The sequence below is a fragment of the Amia ocellicauda genome, chromosome 13 (genome assembly GCF_036373705.1).
Source record: "Amia ocellicauda isolate fAmiCal2 chromosome 13, fAmiCal2.hap1, whole genome shotgun sequence".
Lineage (NCBI taxonomy): Eukaryota > Metazoa > Chordata > Actinopteri > Amiiformes > Amiidae > Amia > Amia ocellicauda.
The window spans coordinates 23,611,406-23,635,852 of NC_089862.1; the positions used below are offsets into that span (position 1 = coordinate 23,611,406).

A 24,447-nucleotide genomic window follows, 5' to 3' on the forward strand; every position below is an offset into this window, starting at 1 on the left:
TAAGATACAAAAAAATAAAATAATCTGCAAACCTTTTCTATTATAAAGAAAAGCATAAATTTCCCTCTGGCTGTTGTGCTTCAGTTGTCCTCTCTCGCTTTCCCGACATACTCAACTGTATTTATTTTTGGATTTGGACAATTTGTTCAGTGGGGGTGGTGTGGAATAAGCTATACTTTCCCCATCTATTATTGACTATGTAGCAATCTCTGTGGTGGGGTTTTATCACAGGAAGTAGAATGTATCGTTTATCCTCATGCTAAATAGTGTACATACTTGTCTCCCTCTAGGGTTTAGATTATGTAAAAGGTTGGTGAAGAGAACCTGCATTTCTTCTCATTGGTAACTGCATTCTCCTCTCACTGACACTAATACTGCAGCGACAGGCCAGCCCCCGTCAAAGAGGACAAGTGATGCTTCAGTCTTTTTCACAGGATTCTGATGTGCCAGCAGCCGAGCTTCTCTTGCGATCTTTAGCACTCTTCACACGGCCAGGCATGCAAAATATTAATTAAAAGTAAGCCAACTAATAACCAATATCAAGCAAAATATTGTTTTGTTTTATTTAATAAGCAGATCATAAATAATTTCACATAAAAGATTTGCAAGAGAATTACAAAGTGGAACAATTTCTGTTATTGGCAGAGGAAAAAAAAAAAAAAGTGGGTTGTACAGGAACTAAAGTCTCACCTGGACATTAAAAACCTGGACTGTTCTACACTTCAGGCAGTGCTATTCATTCGAGCTATGTGCACAGTACAGTGCACTCTCTCCATTTAGCAGACACAAACCATACATGGCTTTACAATGTACATCAAAACTGGTTCCCCAATTCCTATGATTCTTGCAAAAAATGGGAAGGCATTTGTCATAATTAAATGGACACTCAACCAATTTAAAAACCGGATTAAACCAAAAACAAACAAACAAAAACAAACATGCACATCTGCTCTGCCTCCCATTTTGCAAAACATTTCTTGTGTTAAATGTATGAAGTAGCTCTCGGGTCCACTTACATTCCACAAAGAAAGATTGTCTCAGTGAACTGCTACCTATGCAACTCCAACCGCTGAAAGCAACTATGAATCAATATGCATGTTCTTCTTTTTCTATAAAGGAAGAAGGTAAGAAACCTGTTGCAGATGCCATTCCTGCTACTGTAAACCCCTTTCCTTCCAAAAATTCCTTTCAGGTTGATCAACCTCCAATGGCTTTAGGCCAAACATTAGCGGCTCAGTCATCACAGCATTACCAGTTTGGTAGTTACTGCAATCTCCACAGACGTAGACTACAAAGCCAGGTGGAGGCCTTCCTCTAAAGATTTGCCACATTGTAGGTACCGTAAGACACTCCTACCCTTACACCTTAGGCTAGTGTTGCACGGCTATTTACTTTGACAACTGCTGCTGAATGTGGAGCAAAAACTCATAATAGGATAGTGCTGCTTCCGTTCGATCTTCAATCAATTGCTGGAAAAAGTTGGTTTTAGCTGATGAGTCATCTCTGAAAATGAAAGTAGAAAGAAGCGGTTAACACAAGGAGTCGAATAAGGCGAGATCTATCACCTTATTAAACAAAGGCCCTTTGGTCAACAATATTCACACAGTGAACTGATGCCTGACAGGAAGTCCAAGACAAGACTTGGGCACTTTATGGTTTTGCAACTGAGGTTAAACGCAGGAGATTTTAGAACAGTCTAGAATCCTCTATGTAATAAAACAATATAAACATGTATTGTAAAGAGTCCAGCTCTTTGCTGTGCACCACCAAAACAGTGCATCCTGACCCAGGTTCAATTAATACATTTGTCTCTCAAGCCTTTCAACTATGAAACTCACGGTTTATCTTAAAATCACTTGTACTGCATTTACCAGACATCCAGAGAGTACAATCAGTCTGATACTGCGCTTGACATTAAAACTGACTGCACTGTACGGTCTTGGGTCAGTTTGCAATTTATACAATAAATTGACATAAGGTTTCCAATGTCTGAACTAGATGAAAACCAAATTCCACATCATAACCTGATGCCTTATGTTTGCCTTCTGAGGGACTCAGGTTTTAATGTAATCTGGGCCTAAGTATTATTCATACAAATAAAAGTGTTGTCTTGGATAAAATTGTCAACCAAGTAAATAAAAATGATGTGCATGGGTGATTAAGATACCAGATATAAACCTTACAGATTCAAGAAGATGTTAACTGACGCGATCAATAATGTCCACAGCCCACCAATGTGACCGTGCTAATGCATACTCACATGACCGATTCCAACACTGGTCCTTTCATGCATCATTTTCTGGTTCAGGTCACAAAAAGGATACAGAAATGAAAATGTCTAAAAAGTACTTACTTCACAACATGAAGGATAGGGCTGAATGACCTGTTCTCTTGAAGCCAATTAATAAACGATCTCGTTCTTTCAGAGGAAGGCGTCTCTAGTTCTGGAATCTGAGTCTGTGTATTTAAAATGAATTTTCTGTTAACATTACTTGAATATAGTATAACTCAATCCAACATGTAGAACAATAACATTCACGTTGTTTGTAAAAAAAACACAAAGCTGTTGAAGACAATCAAAGGAAAAACATTACATTCTTAATAATACAAATAACCTTGATTAATGCTCAATAAAGTGCTAAGCACGTAAGAGAGAAAGTTAACCTGGGAAAGGGAATCACAAGCATATCTGTGCTCCATTCCCTTGGCTTGAGTTATTTACTTGTAATAAATGCTGCTTTGTTCTTTGCAGTTTATTACCACATAGTTGTGAATATTTCAACCAATAAACCAAAACCACTAATATACCTTGATTTTCTGACTATTATGGTTGTATTATGTGCAGTGAGACTCTGAATTCCAGTTCTGTTTAGCAGTCTTCTGTATGAACAGATTACTTAAACCATATGTGCTCCTGGTCATGAAAACGTTTTACAGCTGCACAATAGGGAAACAAATTGTAGTAAGTATAAAGAATGGTCAATACATCAGAAGTCAGTTGATACGATTGCTTTCTGTAAGCAAAACAAATACAAAGCATTGCTGATAAACCCTAATCAGGTAATTTACACTTTGAAGCCATAATTCCACCACATTATCAACTTTATTAACTGGAATTACATATCTCATTAAAACTGACTTCATGGACTCTTTAAAACAATAGTGTGAAACAACTGTAGTAGGATATGTTTTGCTCCCCTGCCCCCGAAACGTTTGCTTTTGAGAATAATTAAGGGGTAGTAAGTAATAATTATGAGACCTTAAACAATTATAGCAAAAATAAAGCAATGACCCTCTTCACGTGTCTCTCCTTTTCTCTTTTTACCATCTGCTTATGAATAATGAGTGTAAATTGCCATTTTCATTAAGAATATAAATATGATTTGCCTAAAATGTCTCTTTACAGTCAGATTAATCCACCTTGAGTTGGTTTGGATGAAGGCACAAGTCAAATAAATAATATACAACAGATTTTGAAATGGAAATACCAAGTTAAATCTTTAAATGTATAGTTAAATTGGTTTTGGGACAACCTTGTAATTATAAGAGCATCAAATGAGATCCAAAATCCTTCAGGGTCCAGATGAATTTGATGAGGATTAAAAGCCAAATGAAACCTCACAATGCACTTACCATATTCTGTGGTATGGAAGCATGGTCCTGGCAGCCCAACACGTCTCCGATAAAAGCCTGACTGCAGCCCTTGCCCACCCACAGATAAAGACCCTGGGGAAAGAATTATTATTTATTTCTTAGCAGACATCCTTGTCCAGGGCGACTTACAAATTATAAGTGCAATACAAAGTGCAATGATAAAGTGCATTTCAAGGCATAATACATTTTACAAATTCACAGTTTACACAAGTGTATACGAGATATACAGTAAACAATATATAAGGTCTTAAATCCTAGAATGAAAAAGCTGATAAGTGTAGACAAGATGTTAAGTCAAAGTTAAGAGCTAAGGGAAGGGGAAATCAAAATAAACAATACAACTGCAAGTAATGCAAAGGCAAGAGTATGACAAAACTTTGAATAAGTGCAATCTTACAAGAGAATGAAATAAGTTATTTTCAAATCAATAACTTTCTTAAATTAAATCACAGCAAATGCTATCAGATAAAGGGGGGGGGGGATCTTTTAGTGAATGAGCTAACCAGAATAATCTATACTACACAATATTGTAAAAGCTGCAAGTAACCCCGTAAATAACCCAACTCCTGGCAGAAAAAGGAGAATGGCATTTTGAGATGCCGAGTATTGAAGAGCAACAACCAACTTCATTTAGAAGAACTACAGAGGACCAAGTCTAGGCAACATTATGGCCCAAGTGGGAATGCTTTGCAATAAGAGCCCAGTACTCACTGTGCCACAGTCCATTAGGTAAGCCCCCTGTATGCTGATCTTCTCCGCGGTGAGCTGGAGGATCGGCGGCTGAGACACCATGGTGTCATTGACATGAAGTGCTCCCTGCACACAAGGAGGGTTTAGTCATGGAAGACATTATGGAGCAGCAAAAGTGCAATGAAAGTATTTGAACATGTTTGTCACACATTCCTCTGCATTTTACAGCTTCTCTACAAAGAGAGATCAACCAAGGAGCTACGCTGAACTTGAAATGTATTTTCAAACTGACAGAACAGCCTTAATGATAGTGCTGTTTTTGGCAGAAGCAGAGAATCTTCAAAACCTCTAGAAACAAATATTAGCCTTCATTACCACTGCTTCTTTTTTTGTAATATTTATATATTGATAATAAGTATATACTTATTTAAAATTACAGTGTCTTTAATAATACTCCTTTCAAGTTTAGATCTTCCCTTATGGTTAATCATTTCACATGAAGTAAAGTGGGCTCCAGGGGGCACTGTACCTCATCAGACAGGTCATCTATCCTGTACAGGTTGGGATGGATCATGCGCATGATCTGCTGCAGGGGCTGACTTTTGAATTCACACATAGCGAAGACTCGGTCATCCAGGCGCGTGCTGGTGCCTGTTCTCAAGGCCTTCTGCAGAGTGGGAAGAACAGCTGAACTCACTCAGTGCTGCGGCACACAGACAGCCATCCCTGAGCAATTCGATGTCAACTCTCTCCATGAGTCACAAGGAAATTCAGAGCATTTAGAAATCAAAGGAAAGGAACTAATTATCACAGGCCACTAATTACCCGTGAAGTTAATATTTAATTCACTTCAAACAAGATAATGCTTGAGACTCTGCATTACCCTGGCCTTGGACTGTGACCCTGTTTGTAGGAAAAATACACTGCTGATGTGGAAAGCAATAGGAACAATGGCACATTTGTAAAGTTTCCACAGACATACGTTACTAACAGGAAATGCAATCTAGCTGGAGAACATTTCCACTGTATCCATGAAGGGCTGGCCAGGAAGAGCAACCTACCTGTTTGAGCAGTGCCAATACATAGAGAGGAAAGAGCCTCAACGAGGCTGGGGCGATTAGGCCGGATTGCTGGAGGTTGGAAACAGTGGAGCGGTACGCAGACAGCGAGTCCACCACTGCGTTTACCAGGGCATCTCGCGCATCCGACAAGTTTGAAGACACAGATCGGTCGATAGCTTGAGTTAATAAATGGAAGAAAAAAAAAAAATCATTATATCCCACAAAAGCTTGTCAAATAATAGCAACCATACAAGTTCTATTGAAACAGGGCTCTACCTTTTCAGACTAGAATTGGAAGACAGAGCGCTTCCATTTCCTTGGCAATACTTTTAGAGCTGATTTTTTTTATTTTTTATTATTCAAATCAAGGAGTGAAGAGAAGGGTAAACAAATGGGTACGAGGCTAAATCAAGAAAATGTAATTATTCCACAAGAAAACGGACCCTTTAGAAAAGCCATGAATGTTTACAGACTCGTATACTCCTTTTATCTTCAGAGCTCTCACATTATGCTTACATTTGAATTATGTATAGTGCTAATATTGACTTTTTACCAGACAAATGCAATTCTAAAAGTTATCAGGTTTAGGTTTCCCCACAGAAACACACACAGCATGTAAATGTTTACAAGTAATATTTTTTACGTTTCTATCATCAGTGTTTAACAATATTGTATTAAAAGCAAGAATATACTGTCTTTGTTGAGAAGTCAACCTGTGCCTAAAACTGAAGGAAGGAACATAGCATTTTTAATTCTTTACTATGAATGACACCGTAGTAGTTCCCTGGAAAAAACTGAATCCCCCACATCATGTTAAAAGTTAAGGAAGCAAGTTTGGCAGATATGGAGTACTCACCCATATTTGCCAAAAGGCATGTGATCGCCTGGACATCAGCCCCAGCAAACACATCACTCAGTGAGTTCACAACAGGCAAGCACAACGTGTGCACCCGAATTCTTCTCTTCCCTTAAAAAATAAAATATGTATGGTACTATGTACAATGATCTGATCAGACTTTTGTGCCAGTTCCTATGAAAAACACAAGGCAGGACAGACAGGCTATTTGTAACCATACATAAAAATATATATTATCGTATATAACACATGGCAGTTTACTTTTCTACATATCTTTAGGATAGTTAACACAAATCAGGATACACAAGATCTGGGTTATGATTACTCTGATAATTCAAAGCAGAACTGATTAATACCATGCAGGCTGACCCCACAAAATTGAATTTCATTGCCATTTCTCTTGAAAGGAACATCTTCATTACCTTTGCTGGACGTGTACAGAAGAGCTGCTTGAAAACAAACTAAAGACGTGTCTGCTAGGCTTTCTTCAATCGACATCTGCACAGCGAACCCAGAGTCTGGATTGACATTTGCCAAGGACAGCAGGTCAGTGGATCGAACAAAGAAATTCCCATGAAACGTGTGGATTGAAAGACCTGCAAAATAAACAATGTTTTGGTAAATACAGCAGCCTTTACCAGGCCCTGAAACCTTAGTGTACATGCACTTTTGTGCAATGAAAACAGTAAGATTCATTTGTACAACTCTTACTGGACAACATTAAGAATTGTGTTTTTTTTTTGTATTGTATATTTGATTAGATTACAACAAATCCTTCCATGAAACTTACTGAACACAATCTACCATTATTTACAGACATTTCTAAACTGGGAATAAACTCCAGGAACTGAGCTGATCACGATATAATTTGAGAAAAGAACCAAAGGAAACGGGAGAAACTTCAGCAGGGTTGCTGACGTTATTTTTAAAATTTCTGAAAAGTCCATCAACAGCTCTTCAGAAATATTACATTAGGGACATATTTTAAGGCATTATAAGCTTTTCAGTGTTTCTCTTAGCACTGAAACTCTAACTCCACTGATCTCTTAATCACAAAATATAATTCCACTACTTGATGACAGCTTTTTGCCTGATAGAAGAATCTTCCATCTATCTAATGCAAAGCAATCATTAAGCTCAACTAATAAGTTGTTGACTGCACCATTGCCTGCTTTACACAAGTCCCGAGGCTGCATAGTAAGATCAAAAATGTACAGCAGAGTGCAGTCTGACAGGCTTTCAGCACTGCTGCAGATGTTTTACCGATGCCCTTCCTACACTCATGGAAGATATTTAACTCTTCCCATGTACTATAACCACAAACATGTGGGTTCCAGAAATCAGGAAAAGTACAGACAAGCTCAAGTTCAAGTGCTGAATCTTTGCAGTGTAAACAAAATTAATATTGTCAGAGAAACACAGGGACATGCAATTAAAGACTGGCTTTCCCAGCAGTAAGAAGAACCACTGATGAAGGTGAAAGATTCTGAGCTTACCTTTGGTACACCTTATTCGCATTACTGCCTCAAAGCCAATTTTCCTGGTTAAGTATCGCTGAAGGTCCTTCTGAAACTTCTCCATCTGAGTGGGGTTGTGGACATCATGGAAAGATGGGTAGTAAAATATGCTTCCTGCTGAATATTTAGACACACAAGCTGGAAAGAGAACAGTTTTCACATCAATTCACTTGCCAAATAACTTCATGGTTGTCACAGTATTTGGGGAAAACACTTAAAGGGAAGCACTATAATTTGAAGGCTGTGCATCACCAAAATGTTCTCTTCAAAACGGTTATACTAATAGAGAAATAAGCGTTTGGGATGTCATGAAAAAATGTGATTAACAAACTATTGCAACTCCACGTTAATCCAGTATCAAATTCTCACCTAACGATGCCATATCAGAGTACTGGGAACTCAGAAGGAAGAGGTCCACTGCTATCTGTTGTCCAGAACAGTCCAACGCCAGCTTCTTGTAAAAGTCTGTCGCTGGTCCTAAATGCTGCACAACCTTAAAGAGAATACACATTTACTACCACACACTCTCCTTGCTGAATTATAACCACAGCTTATCAGAAAAGCTAACAATATTTTGTGACAGTAACAGGCTCCCTCTCATTACAGCCACTTTCTCTTTGTTGCACCGGTGAAGGCATCTCATCTGACCACACAATCATGTTCATTTACATCTTTCCAGTGCACTGTCAATACAAAGCTGTAGCGAGTCATGTACCTTAGTGCTAGATCTTTGGTTGGGGTCTTCTCTGGAGTGCAGAAGACCAGCTCCTAAAGAGGGCAGCTGCGTCTGGAACACAGAAATCCGTCCTCCAGTCGGGGACATGAGCTTGTAGGCAGCCTGCAGGGCGGGCCCCAGGGCACTGTGGGTCTCTCTGGTGTGGGTGAACATGTTGGGCAGGGCATTCAACAAGTCCTTCACCAGCTGTACCCAGGGAGATGGGGAAACAAGAATTCAGCAAGGACTCAATAGGTAAACTTGGACAAACAGATATATCTATATATACACTATATAAGGTCTCCTTCTACTTTAGACAACATGCAACTAAAAGGACAATACCATACAAGTAAGTTTAAATAATAGTTTTTTGTACAGTTCAATTGAAATGACCTGCTTGATTTAGAACATACTTAACAGATATGAAAAGTGTCCTTCCTTGACCAGAGGAGGTGGAGCAACATTTCAAAGGACAGGATTTTCAGTGTATTCAGATATAGAAAATTGAGAACTGTTATCCAATACAGCTATATTTTGAATAAAAATAATAAAATAGTGTACATTAAAGAAAAGATAACATGATGAACCATACCTCTTTGCTCTCCTTGAGATTTACTAGTAAACTATCAGGAGTAGGTATAAAGATATCTGAAAAAAAAAAAAAAAAAACATGCATCCAATTTTATGTATTGATGACAGACAAAAGTAAATTCTATGGAGGGTGATCAGTGCCAAAATGAAGATGAACGTGATTATGAACATGAAGATGATTATGAAGAGGATTATGAAGATGAACATTAACATTAACATGATTATTAACATGATTATGAAGATGAACATGAAGTTGATTATTAACATTAACATGAAGATGATTATTAACATGATTATGAAGATGAACATGAAGAGGATTATGAACATGAACATGAAGATGATTATGTGCATTGGATTAGCCAATAAGCGCACTGGCTACTGCCCACTAGCTCTGATTGACAGTTAGTTTTGTTACATTGAAAAATAAAAATAAATACAAGAGACACTACGAAATGTAGAAGCGCACTGAGAAATGTGAATAGCAAAGAGACAAACAGGAAATAAATATATACGTGTTGAAACTAATGAATGAATAAATAAATGTTGAAATACGTAAATAAATAGATGAATAAATAAATAGGCCTAAATGTCCATGTATTTATTTTGTCTGTGTATTTATTTTAAATTTCAGTTCGGATAGTCCTCCATACTCTGAAATCGTGTAACTCCATGAAATTAAATATTTTAAGGAAGCCTAAAGATATGTAGATGCATTTCTGTAAATGTTCCCGAATAAAAACAAACAAAATACAATAGTTTCTATATTTATATATTTTGTGGGTTCGAATTATGATGTATGGATTATGTTTTTTAGGTATATATATTTACAAATATATTTAATTTCATGGAAGTACATGTTAATAATCATCTTCATGTTCATAATCACCTTCATGTTAATTTTGGCACTGATCACCCTCCATAAAATTCAGGTGAAACAATTCAAATCTCAACATTATTAAGACTGCTTTATCTGAACGTAGAGAAAATGGGAAAATCCTGTACCATCAATATCAGAGACCACAAGCATCTGGGGCTGTGACAGCCCCTCCTGCAGATTATAAAAGTGAATAGTGCTGTCAAACGTTATAAATCCCACTCTTGTCCGTGTGTCCCCAGGCAGCCTTAAAAGACAAACCAGAGAAAGGTTATTATAAACTAGGATTAATTCTAATTTGGCAAAACACTTTCATTTTATGATGATCTTAAAATAATTTGCTTTAGACGTTATAAGGAACAAACTTAAAGAGGAGAGTGCAGACAAGGAAAATAATCAGCTCAGTTACTGTTTGTCATACAAGAAAAAATCAAAACAAATCGAAAGCTAACTAGGTTTAACTAGGTTTGATTTGATGCTTATTTGACATTCTCCGTATCTTCAGCAAGGGGGATTATGATGTTTTATGGATGCTGATTAATACAACTTCTTAAGAATTAAGAGGTTCTTGAATACATTAGCAAATACTTATCACACAATCAAGATTGAACATGTACCCTTGTCTATTCATAACTGAATGCCCTATGAACATGTTATACAGCTTGTAAATCTAATTTCTTATTAAATACCAGTGCTGGCAACATCTTACAGTGGTACTTGATATTCCCAATGATTATCTAACCAGAACAGGTATATTCGGGTTGATATAACTCACTTTTCCAGGTTTTCCAATAGTGTTTGACAAAGTACATTCAGATAGCCAGCTTCCACTGCATTGTGAGAGACATCTAAGACAAACAGGTACACAGCAGGCTGAGGAGGACGCAGCTGTTGGGGGGAGGAAAAAAAGTGTCGTTTTGCAGGTGTCTCTTTGACTGTTCTCTTTATAGACACCTATATCCAAAAGGCAGAACTCACCAAAATAATCGAAGTCTACATTGACTGAGATATCATTCACCAATACACTGTTTATTGGGGCAGTTTGCAAGACCACTGTGCTTGGAATGGGCTTAAGGTCTAAATTTGAACACACAATCCCTGCGCTGAGCCATAAAGTATGAAGATAACACAAAGGAATGGACATACACATTTCGATAACTTCTAAAATGTATCAAAAGGATCCTTTGGTGAAGTATACAATTTTAATTACAACAATCACTATATATTGTGCATGTTAACTGTACAACATTGATGTTACCAACTTTCTCTTTAGTTCACCAGTTCAACATAGACAGCACAAAAATACCAAGCACTTTATTAGTGCATGAACTAAGCAGACTGTACTGTAATCATGAATTTAAATGAGTCAACGTACCATATAATCTGAAGAGGCTATGAACTCCACTGTTGAGTTCTGTACCTCTGGTCGTTTGTGAGGTTCACCATAGGACCGTGTCAGGGGATTGTACATGAACTCATCAGGAACTGAATGGAAAAAAATCGTTACATTAAAAAAAGAGAGTACATGTAAATACAATAAAATAAATATATAAACCTACAACAAAAACAAACATTAAAAACTGATTTTAATATGCATCTTTTATTTTTCCCTTTTAAAGTTTTGGAATTCCCACAGGTATAATCTAGAAATAATTAGCTTCTTGCTTTACCAGCAGGTGAGTTCAAAGTGCCAAGTTTTTACTAACCATCATTCACTCTGTAGCATAAGTTACATTTCCACCTTCTCTGGTCCAGGAAGGACACGAAAGGGTTAATATAAGTTCGACAGGAGCGACATCTCACAATGGTGTTGGACGTTATGACAGGTAATTGCTGCAGAATAGAGAGAGAAAAAATAACCCTGCATATTAGGAGTCATTACGGCTAATGGATCAGCAATATCTGGTAAAGCTTAACACTACTTGGGGACTAATTCAAACAGAAAAAAATATCACCAGGACAAATGTGTTTCAGGCACACAGGTTGTAATCTTTAAAAAAAATGTTATTTGCAGCATTCAAATTCAATAATAAAAATAAATAAAAAAACATCATGTAGCACTGCAGGACGAATTGTTGAAGACACTGCATGAGTTCTGTTCTATTAGAAATGCATCAGCCAAATAAGGATTTAATTAAAAATAAAATGTAAAGGGTTGGCAAACTAAAGATCTGAACAAATTATTAAATACTGTTGGATAGACACTGAAAGCTAATCTCACAGACAGAATAAGATCGTTCTCCACAATGAAGGCTAAATATAGGCCTAGACCAAATCCAACCTTTGAGCTACCCACAAATCGCAAATTACAAACTTGTATCTACTCATGGTTTTAAGACCACTTTGTACGACTTATAAATAAAAAAGCAATGAGGTATGAGTTGTAATTTGCGAGTTGTGGGTAGGTAACCGTTTTGATTTGGTAAGCCATGCTGATACAACCACCAAATGAAAGATCTATTACCGTGAGATCTCTGAAGGGATGGAGGAGTAATCCCAGGGGCAGCTTGGCTTTATTTAACAAAGCCTGTGTCTGGGGGACATTAGTTAGTGTACATCTGAATGTGCTGAAAGACAAAGAGAAGGGAAGGAAACATGAGCAGTCTTACTTGACTAGATTCACTTAAGATAATTATTGTTAAAAAAGAAAGACTGCAACCTTTTTAACTTCTAAAAATAAACTTAAAAACACGCAGAATGAGAGTCTGTGCTTCGTGTAATCCACCTGCTCTCTGTAAAACGTAAAGAGAGGTCAATGTGCATCATGAACTTGGAGAGAGGTGAAAGAAAAGCCTAGAAACAAAAAGTATGGAAATCAATACAAATATCTGATCTGTCCCTGTCAGCTTCAGGTCAGGTTTTGTTTGGTTTGGTTTCCAAATTAATAGTATTTTGCTGTGCAGAAGGGGTTTAAAAGAAAAGCTTTGTTCTGTTATGTACTCTACACAGATTACAATGGACATTTGCATACTGTCAATAAACATATATGGTGCAGATCTTATCGGAAGATCTCACCAGATAGAGCATACGTAGAGGTCTACTCTTAATTTCCCCGAGCTTACTCTGGACTGCAGTTGGACCTCTTCAGGTCGGCGCTGAGGCTGGGCACAGGTGCCTGCAGAGGTTCACCGGGCAGGATATTCCTCTCCTGCAGCAGGTTCACGGGCCTCAGTCCTTCCAGCTGTTGCTCTGGTAAACTTAGACCTCCCAGGGCAGCTGACAGCTGGTTCATTGTGGGATAGGGCTGTGCAAAACAAACGGGGGAATGCTTTAAAGTCATATTCAGTTCTGCTAGAAACTGTGAGAAAACACAAATCTAAAACACCACACACTGAAACATGTCATTTTCCCGAGAGCCCAGCAAACTCATTACCTGTGAAAACTGCTGGTATCCAGGAGGGTTGAAGCCAGAGCTCTGGGGAGGTGTAGAGTCTGCTCTTGGCACTGGGCTCTGCTGATAGGCTGGCTGTAGACTGGGATATCCATAGCCAAAGGGCTTCGCTGCTTTGGACGCTTGAGAAGCTGGGGGATTGGGCGCTACATTCGAGGAGGACTCTAAAGAGAGACAGAAACATCACTAGGGTGCTTTCAGAACTGGTTGAAACAGGAGAGAGTGGCATAAAAGTGCTAAATATAGTTCAACTGCTAATGGCAAAATAAGAAACAAGAGAAGCGATGTGGCATCCCTGACCTGGAGAATTCATCAGTGAATTGGCTATGTGACTAATTTGGTAGTAAGAGCTTGTTGTCCATGCAGGCCAGAGCTGAAATGACCATTAAGAAACATTCATTCAACTATAAAAGGAGGATACCTGGGTAGCTCCCCCCTTCCATGGCCTCATAGTTATTGGGAACAGGGGATGCACTGCTGGTGGTTGAGGAACTATCTGCACCTGAGAATAAGAACAGATATCTGCTGTATCATACACTGCTCTCCAATATCACACACCATGTTGCGTTTACACCAGGGCATCCTGAAAGGCACTGGGTATACAAGGACTGTCAACAAGAAATACATAAGTGAATAAGACAAGTCTTCAGCTAAGGGTGAATTCAGGCCTTCAGTTTCAACACATTGTCTGTGGAATCATAAAACAGAAAACCAATATATACATAATCCCTCTCATTTTGCTTTAATTATCACTGTTAGCAAAGCTGTTAAAAGGTGTAATGCTTTACAAATTAACCCATCTTGGCAACAGACCCACAGGGAGTTGGAAGCAAGTTTCATCATTCCCAGGGGTAGGGTAAGGCAGGAATAAAATTGGCTGATTCATGTTGTACAGTAGGGTTGTCACGATACTATAATTTTGAACTTCGATACGATACCAGTTCAATTTCACGATAGTCAATACCAATTTGATAGCACAAAAATAAATTTAAAAAATCAGTAGACAACATACATTAGCATTCCTTTCAGAAAGAGACACAATCTTCACTCCAGATCAAATAGGCTGGAGCAGGAAACACAAGTATCATAGTATTAAGAAAACTTTTTTTCCGGATTCAGCAGCCATTCAAACATTTTCTTCAGAACAACAGAGTGCAGGTAGCTTATAACACTAATGTATATTTTGGTATTTTCTTTGGCCAACATAACACAGAGCATTCCGTGACTGGTTTAATCTGGCTTGTTGTAGTACCAGTCAATAGGCATATTCATGTTTTACGTTTTACTGAATTATTGCATATATTTATAATATATTGAAAATGTGTTCCATATGGGAATTTCATGTCCTTTTATTTGATATACAAAACATGCATGTAACACATACCAGTCATTATATAGACCAGAAAATAATACAGTAAATAACAGGCAAATATATGTACACAGTCTTGAGCCATAGTTGATCCATTAAACAATATTAATACTAGGTATAGTAAAGGTAACTCATTTATACTGTATAACGTACGTTTTAATAGACACAGCCATGTCGGTTAAGAATCTTAAAGGCAGATAGCCAGAAAATAAAAAACGAAATTGAGCAGCATTCCCTAGGCCTATATCATGAATATGCGTTTAGATATGGAAGAATCAATAATATTTGTTTGGTAAATACATGTTATTTTTAAATTGTTATAAATGCCTACACATACATTCATATATCATTATTTTGTTAGCAGATGACAAAATATACACAATTGAAGAATCACACCTGATCTAGCTCTCATCTGCCTGTCCTCTCATCGGCTCAGCAAATTTCAAATTTTCCTTTGGAATTCACTCTTGATCTCATTGCAAACCAAGGCATTGATCCAGAGACCTGGATCAGACCCTGTCTGATCATGTGCTAATTATTTTGTATCAGGTGCGGCTGGCAATAGGCTGGCTGCTGTTAGTGTTTATTAGACTGCTGTTGGCACTACAAATCAGTATCTACAGGACTGAAGACACTGCCAGACAGACCTGTCGATGTTTCACGCTGTTGAAATGCAGTCTGTGGTAAAAGCACTGCAGAGTTGAAAAGCGCCTTCCTGCAGCTGTGTACAGACAGTCAAAGCCATTTCAAAACACTTTCACATTGCATAAGACGTTATATTTTAATGTTATGATAGTTTTATAAGCGATTGTTTATGTTTTTTAATTGTATGTTTGCTAGCATATGTGCATACAGATTTCTACAGAAGTTTAGTTTATTGTGTAAAATGTTTATGTAGCCTATATGCGCTCATTTTGAAAAATGAAAAATACTTACATTTTCAATGTGAATGCACTGTTGCTGCAGCGAAAATGTTGTGTGATGTTCATATGTACAAATATTAACTTTAGTCCAATGGTTTATTTTTTGTTTTCATTACACAGTTGTTTTATAAATGAGACGCAAATTTTGCGGTTCAAATGTGAAGAGCTCACCGAATGTAATCGGTCCAATTAATACCAAATTGAACAAAAATACTACAGAAAATTGGTGCAATGTCTCGGCGAATTGTGATAATCCAGGCTTTCCTTTTGTTTGTCTACTTGAAATCTGTGAAATATCTGTCATAAAGGGAATCATTCATATGGCTAGGAACACAACAGTGATACATGTTTTCAGAGCTTCGTTTTAGCTGGGACCGGGAATAAGGTCCATTGTTACAACATCGGCTGACTCTTCTTTGTTTCCACCTGGTGTATGGTGTCACTGCGCGGACAAAAAGCCTTTTTTCTTTTTAAGTATCAGTATTTTTGACAACCCTAGTCTACAGTGAGCAGTTTAACAAGATGGCTCACAGACATCTCCCTGGACATACTCTACTGTCCTCCACCTGCCTTTGGATTAAATGCATGTGCATTAAAATACCTTAGGGTAAAATGCAAAACACAAAAGATAAAATCTGGGAAAAACATATGCAATTTCTGTAAGGGGGATAGTGGCACATAGTACCCACAAATTATAACCCACACGAAAGGGAAATAAAACAGGCCTGATTAGCAAAGAATCTGACAAGCTTTTAAAATTCAAACATTTATATTTACAAAATCTTAATAAATAAATTATAACCACAGAAATTAATACCTAGGTGTAAAACAACCAGAGAAGAACCATCATTTTAGGATAAGTTATACACAAAGATTTAAAAAATAGAATAATTTGGTGTAGAATACAAATTTCAGTAGACCCGGTTTAACAATCTTGAAACAAATTGACAGAATCAAGCTAAATGACTTCTTGACGCTAATTTAAAAAAAAAAAAACTAGGAACCGAGGACAGATATGGAAATTAAGCACAATTAAAACCAACCAGTACAAGATGCCAACGTGCTTTTTTGTTTATCGTGTAAAAAAACCTGTCTGATGCAATGTCTGGATCAGACAATGAAATGGCTCCCGGGAATTTATCTTTTTAACATATTCCGGCTTACAGCTCATAAATAGCCCATCCAGCTAATGGAGTGGGAAAATGACACGTTTCAGTGTGTGCCGTTTTAGGTTATATATATATATATATATATATATATATGCCGCTCGTACAAAATATAGCAGCTAGATTTCTCACTCTTAAAAACATGACACCAGAGCTGAGATCCCTCCACTGGTTACCAGTGCCTTTGTTTAGCTTTCCATGTTCATTTTTACATGAGTGTTAAGTGTTAATAACACCTGGTATGAAGGGACCTAAACAAAAATAACTTGTTGTTATAGATGTTTTACTGTATTCAAGTTAGATAACAATACAAATGTCCCATGAATCAGTAATTTACAACTATTTTGTTAAACAACTGCATTTTCATAATCTATGCAGGCTTTAGGCTATAAATCTATATTAACCTCCCTCACATACATACACAAACATAGAATTAAGGAGACATTTAAATGCGTATACTGCAATATTTAGTTACATAGAGTTCACAAATAAAAACGGCCTACTATGTATTCAAAAATGTCTCAGCTAATTATAAGTAACTTGTTACTTATAAGTGCAAACGTCATCATGGTGTCCAATTTCATTTTCTTTAAAGTGGCAAAACAACCTGATGTGAATCTACCGAGAGGGAAAATGCTACCAAGCTCAAGTGCAACCGAGAACCCAGAAAACAGACAATTAGAGAACAAGAGGATGATCTGCATTTTGAATACATGAAACAATAAAAGCTTAGTGAACAATTTGTTAGTTGTTTAAAATGTTGAGGTGGGTGATGTAACTACTCAACCTGAAGAACAGGCCTTTGGATTTTACATTTTAAATAACTGCCGTATCTGAGGTAGCAAATAAATAAATGAAAATCACTGGTCAATCACTGGTTTACATTTTCTTCACCATAAACATCAGTTTTGGATTCAGTTCCGTATAACTAATTCAAAAGGAAAATCTAATTTCAACTAGTGAAATAATTATAATTAGCGTTTTACTTTACTTTCTTTTCCTTTACATAATGATAGGTCTAAATCAAGGGGCAATAAATAAAGTATTACATTAATTAGTTGAGTCCAGATGAGACCAATGTCACATATATAGGCTTAATCTCACAGAACAAGCTTCTTCTGGTATCTTCCTTACATTCACTATTCTCAAATTTAACACGGACTAGCATTTTGCCTCAAACTAAGCAAAGTAAAGTTTCAATGGTTTTATTTATTAAGTTTATGTCAGCTGTCAATGTCATTCCAGTGTGTCGATAAGGTACACATATGAGACAAATGGGAAATGCAGTAAAGCATGTAATGTCTAACCAGACAAAGCTAAAATGCATTCAGAACTTCAGTATGAACTTCAGCAAGCTGTTCAACTAAAGAGCAGCAAGCTGTTCAACTAAAGAGGGGCAGAGCACCTTACGGATTCAATTTTGCCCACGAATTCAGCCCAAACAAGAAGGAAAGATTAACTCTGTTCTGCTAATAGGTGGACTCATGAGAGGTGTGAGGAATGGAGGTACTGTAGCTTATCGTATGAGGAGGGCAAGGGGCAGGAAGGGGATGGAGGCATTTGGGGAGGTGAAGCGGGGCGGGGGGGGATTAAAAGCGAAAGCAGACCTGCTTCCTCCTCATCCTCCTCCTCCTCCTCCTCCTCGTCCTCATCGGAGCTAGACGACAAGTGTGCTGCTGTCGAGCTAACTCCACTATTAGCAACATATCCGTAGTGCATGCCTGTGGAGTGGAGAGCACAAACAACTGTCAGCCAGGAAGGAAAGGAAGGAGAGCCCAGATAACACAGATCAAAGCACTCAAGTTTGCATCCCAGTGTGCTTATTAGCATCAGTCGAAGATCAAGCCGTTTATACTCAATCAACTGGTTCTTGATATCAAACATGCTGTACATTACTAACCCATCACTGTCTCTGCACCTGATATGGCCATTTAGAAATATTTTTAAATAGAATACTGAATCTCTTAAATGACTGCAGAACGTGGATTTTTTGTGATCCAACTGAATCTGAAAAAGTAAGTATTAGACTATAGATTTTCTGTTTTGCATGGGCATTCTCTTCCACAACAATACTGCCCTCTTTGGAGAGGCGACTTCCTACTCAGACCGCCAGAGGTCTCTCAAGGTAAATTTTTACATGCACTTTATGCAAGGATTGCAGTGCTTTTATGGAGACCTCAGATCAGATCAGATCAGAACTCATACCCATATTTGGATGTGTACTGTGTACTGCTTTCTATATCAGAAAGAGGGCGACAAAGTCTGACTCTCTTTGCATCTAATAAGTTGCAACTAAATTACTACTGCATGTACCAAAGAAAATTATAGAATGGCTGCAGTAACCTTCATGTCACAAAGTCACTGTTATAAGGTAGCCTATTCAGTTTGTAGTCAAGACACTGATTTCTATGGAGTGGTAAACATTTACACACCCCGTCTTAAACCAAATTCACTCAACTGGAGTATTAATTTTCAGAGTCAGTGCTCAAAAGAAAGAACATACAACATGCATACTGAAATATTTTCTGGAAACACTTTTCCACCTTGCCTGCTTTTGGAATGAAAAAAGAATACAATCATGATCAATGAAACAACGAAGAAGTAGGTCAGCATGAGAGAAAACACAAATCTTTGGAACTCGAGATCTAATAATATTTTAGTTTAAGCCAGCACATGAAAGTAGATCAAAATAAGGCCAGGTAAAACCCAGGGGTGAATTAGAATTGCCAAATAACCTCAAGTGCCAATCAAGCCACAGCAGTGAACCTGATCTACAACATGATTAAAGCAAAGTAAACCCATTTAGTTGCTATTTTTTGCCATCCCTCATCCCATGCATCCCTAAAGCATTAAGTAAAATATTCAATTATAATATACTGATATTCCATGTCTAAAAAGCTAAACTGAACTGAGGATTGTGATGTCCTGGCTATAAAAATAATTACCCTTAAAGAAAAAAAAAAAAAGAGCATCGGAGATTGAATCAATTTCGTTTTGCCAGCTATCTCTGTTCATCTCTCTGAAAATAAAGCTGAAGTTAATGCCCCAGAAAAAAAACTTTATTTTAATTATTTGCGGGAAATAATAAATGCTATCGTTTAGCAGATGTCTTTAGGCTATGCAAATTACATATTGGCACAGACACAAATCAAAGAATACTATACTCCAGGATAATTGTTTTTCCTCTTTCTTGTATGTGTATGCATTTATGAGATTTGAAGAGACAGCCTATTTAAAATATCTGGACCAGGATCAAGACAGTTAAGAAGTAAATAAGTAAGAACAAACACAAAGTCCAGAATAGCATACTAAGCACAGCATAAAACCTGACTCTTGACAAACATATGACAGGTGATAAGTTTGTGACACTTGAAACAAAAGCGTTCTGCAGACGCTGTCCCTACAAAAAGGATAACCATGCCATAAAACTTTTGTATGTCTCTGTAATCCACTTTCCCACTTGGATCCTCCGACATCTAATTAAACATTTGAACAACTTAAAAAAACATCAAATGAGGATCGCGTTGCCTCGTGTTCCAGTCAAAAGTTTTTTTTAACACAGCTAATTTCTGTGTCCAACTGCACGGGATGTAGGAGTGCGAGAAAACTGTCCAACAAAGACAGGGCACTGGAGGCCGGCCATTCTTACCTTGCTGGTGAGCTGGGGAGGAGTGGACAGATGTAGTGGGCGTCCCACAGGGTGGTCTCTCTATCGCAGGGCTGCCAGCGTTGGGACGGGCTGCTCTGAACGCCTGGCTCCCGGCTGGTGTGGGGCTTTGGTCAAGTCGTTGTGCAAAAGAAGGAGGTGGGACTAAAAATAAATAAAAATAAATCAGAACAAGCACAGGCACTGAAAAGTCATGTGTACGCCAGGTTACACATCCTGAGAAACCCTTTTTTTAAACTGTGGTGACACTCAAATCTGCCCCTTATGCCTTATATGCAGTTTATTTCAATTCATGGCCATTATTCAAGTGCCATTTGCAAGTGTGTTGCTCATTAGAGCCCACAATTCAGTATGTTTCATCTCACCTCCTTCCCACTACACATTTTACAAGGATTTTTTTTATATTTCCATTTTTAACATGACAGCTCAATGGTGCTTCTGTAGGTGGGAATTAAAAAAAAAGTTGGAAATATAAATTACAAATAACGATTAAATAAATAAGATCTCAAAGCAGGGTGGGTAAGTGCATGCAGTAGAGAAATCTACAGTTTTATGGGACACAGATGGCCAACTGAATTGTCAGAGTCACAATACTGACAAACATCTGTACTGTAGATATTAAAGCTGACAGAACCGAGTCCCTTAGTTCAGTAAAAATCAATGTCAACAGGCTAACTGTGGCAAGTAATTTGATGGAAATTCCCCATAGCCTTCAAGCATTTAGGGCAGCAATTTTTAATAAATGTTACTGCCCTAAATCCTAAATACAAATCTTATCTTGAGTACAGGGCTCTTCCCACAGTAGCCCAAGCTACTTTAGCATCACATTTCCATCTCATATCCACAACAATAAGCCTTTGCCACCAGCACTTACCATGATCACTGCTCTAATTATAATCATCACTTAAATTAAATTAATCGTCAATACAATAGCTATTGTTGCCAGGTCTGAATACTGCAATATGTACATCTCCAGAACCCTGCAGCTTTTCCACAAGAAGAAAACATGAAAAATAGATAAAAAGGTGCTTGATAATAGAGCAGAGGTTTCTATATGAGGAGAGGTTGTTTTTATATTTGTAAACCACTGCAACCTGATGGAATTGTAAACATTACCTGCAGTGGCCTGGCCGTTGACCGCAGACTCAGCGCTGGCAGTGTAGCCAGAGGGTGTGTGTCCAGCAGGAGTTGGCAGGGCATTGTTCCCCAGTGCGGCCAGCTGAGGAGAGGTGAGTGGGGCTGCCAGCATGTTCTGGGGGGCTACGGCACTGGACTGGCAGGGGGAATAGGAGGTCTGGGAGGAGCGAAGCGTGCCGTACTGGCTGCTCCCTGGGGCCGTAGGATAGGAGACAATAGGATAGGAGGAGGCATTAGCAGTGCTGGGCACAGTCACCACACCCGACTGTGCTGGAGGTCCCTGAGCCGAGGTGCTGTAGGGCCTGTAGTACGAGGGTGGGTAAGAAGGCTGCTGAAATGGTGCAGGATGCTGAGGGATGGTGGAGGACATGGGGACATGGGGAGAGGAGGAGGCAGGAGGCCTGGCACCACTGTAGGGGTGAGGGAGACCCTGAGGACCCCCATACGCTGGGGGACCCTGGCTGGCTCTGGCAGTGGGTGGGTGCTGGTGGCTGTTGTGGTAATAGTTCACGTCGTACTGGTTGTTCACCACCGGGGCTTTGTTGGAAATCTGGCTGTAGTGTCCGGGGACGGAGGTGTAGTTCTGGTGAGGGGAGCTGTACACCATTGGTGGATGCATTGAAGGGTATGCCTGGGCTGGACCTGTGAGGAGAATATTTAAACAAGAAGAATCATTAAAGTCTGCGTTTTGTAGGTGGGGAGAAAAAATCCCTTACAAAACAGGAAACCTAGTGTGTTAATTTTATGGACCTAAAATGATAGACTTAAGAACTTATTTATTGACTTAAAATGTAGAATGATTACTGGAGTATAACTGCAAATTAGCTCATACTAAACTCTGTTCCCTAAAGTCCTTGAGATTTTAAAAGTCAATGACTGACCTAGGGAAAGACCATGGAGGAATGATTAGATTAATTACCCCGTCAAGAGCTTAAGCAGAATATAAAACATGACCACCTAGCCTCTGGAGTACGCTTGAAACTCACAAAACTTAGCCTACTGCTACTAAGTAAGTATTAAAATAGACATTTCAGCCAAATCAGTGCTTTGATATCCTGTTTATTGAAAACGTATAAGTATCAATTCTATCAAATTAATCAATGTCAAAACATGTACTGAAAATGATTCTACTGTACAATGTGAAGAATCATTCAACTGCCAAAACACACTCAAGCAATTTCACAATGAGTTGTGGATGACAGCAATGTACTACTTTATAGGGGAAGGATAATTTTCCCAGAAGCAATACAATAAAACCAGGGTATAATATACAGGCAGTATTCTGCTAAATAATAAATCTAACTTCTGATAAATATTTAAAATTGTTAAAACAAGTACATTTAAGGGAAGCATTACATAAAATGAAAAAGTGAGATTAAGAGATAATTTAAAGAAATGTAAAATGGGTCTTTACAGAAAGTGTGAAATATGAAGGGAACAAATGGGGCAAAAACACAATCTGAAATCCAATACAAAAATCTATTAAATGTTGTACCAGTGACACTTGATCTCTCAGTTACCACTGGTATCCCAAAAATGATGCACTGTGGTTTTAACCAGACCTATGACAATGGGTATGTAATAGAGAATATGTATGTAAAATGTTATTTATTTTTGATACATTGCTTCATTTGAGATTGATTTAATGTATTTACTATATGTGTATGTCATTTTGTAGCGCACAAGTTACTAAAATGTAAATACCTGGTGAGCAAAGATAACATATAACCTAAAGGTGAATAAGTCATTCTTTTATATATATATATAACAAACATCTCCACTGGGATCTTGATATTAGATTCAATAGAATAAAAAAGGTGGAAACACTAGATTTCGTTTTAGGCACGTAATGTTGATAATCCAGGGAGAAACTCGCGTCAGGGCATGTCAAAAATATACGGACGGGGTATCATGCAAAATTAAAATGTAACCTGATAAATCAAAAGGTAAACGAAAGTTAACGAACCGTAACATTATTTTAAATTATATAATGATGTTATTTCTAGCACCGTTATCCCAAAACAACGCTCAACAACATGAACCTCATCATAATAAGTCCACGGCGATGCTAACCTTATTCTTTAAAATCAGTAACAATAAGCTTCCCGGTATACTCGACTTCTATTATTTATTAACTCTATAAATGATCAGTGATGTTGTTTTGCAACTCTTCATATTTGGCTTTATATTATAATAAAAACAACAGGGGTTTTCCTTTATTTAATGTTGAAGGCCCTTTTTATATATATATATATATATATATATATCCAAACTGTCACACAACAGTGTGCAAGAAAACGGTTTAATTACAGGTAAAGAGAAGATGTCCGCTATAACACACAATAGTCGTCCACTATTCAGAAACCAATCCAGATCCCATCTTTTCCTGGGCAAAAACTCGCTAAACCAGCCCATCCCGGCTTCAGTCGCTGCCAATGTAGGCCTCTTAATCTCCCCGGCCTGGCTTACCATTTTGATAGGGGGGAGCAGCTCCTCCGTTAGGCGTAGGGTTAGTGCTGTGACCGGCAGAAGAGTTCAAATGGTTGAACCCCGGAGCCGACATCTCTCAGTTCAACGCTATCGATTTGATAAAGAAATGAATGCATAAGAAGATGATAGCAGTGTATAGAAAGGACGGGCCAGCAGCACGAGTTTGCAATTCACACTAATCTATAACAAGGATGGTTCCAGCTCGGCAGACCCGTCCCCGCCGCTTTGCATTGGGTATGTGATGAGATTTGTCTCTCGCTGAGGCGATTAACAACGCTGTGTAGCAAACAGCGCCACCTGTCAGCACAGCGCGCATTACCGAGTCAATGGAACGCAGTGTGCGAGA

General features: G+C 38.1%; 1 protein-coding gene across 2 annotated transcripts; it reads right to left on the minus strand.

The window, feature by feature from the left end:
- Positions 1 to 539: 539 nt before the first annotated feature.
- On the minus strand, positions 540 to 24,329 carry sec24b (SEC24 homolog B, COPII coat complex component). 2 transcript variants are annotated; one of them, XM_066720221.1, is made up of 24 exons: positions 24,081 to 24,329; positions 21,591 to 22,253; positions 20,457 to 20,618; positions 18,415 to 18,528; positions 13,771 to 13,851; positions 13,332 to 13,513; positions 13,021 to 13,202; positions 12,423 to 12,525; positions 11,665 to 11,791; positions 11,334 to 11,443; positions 10,734 to 10,846; positions 10,087 to 10,205; positions 9,086 to 9,141; positions 8,494 to 8,700; positions 8,148 to 8,271; positions 7,758 to 7,916; positions 6,684 to 6,857; positions 6,262 to 6,372; positions 5,406 to 5,581; positions 4,874 to 5,011; positions 4,366 to 4,470; positions 3,634 to 3,726; positions 2,354 to 2,457; positions 540 to 1,503 (listed from the first exon to the last, which is right to left on the minus strand). In XM_066720221.1, the coding sequence occupies exons 1-24, from the start codon at positions 24,172 to 24,174 to the stop codon at positions 1,389 to 1,391; spliced, it is 3,612 nt and encodes a 1,203-aa protein (XP_066576318.1). In that variant the 5' UTR covers positions 24,175 to 24,329; the 3' UTR covers positions 540 to 1,388. The 2 variants fall into 2 exon arrangements, with proteins under 2 accessions (XP_066576318.1, XP_066576319.1); XM_066720222.1 differs by lacking the exon at positions 18,415 to 18,528.
- Between the last annotated feature and the right edge of the window lie 118 nt (positions 24,330 to 24,447).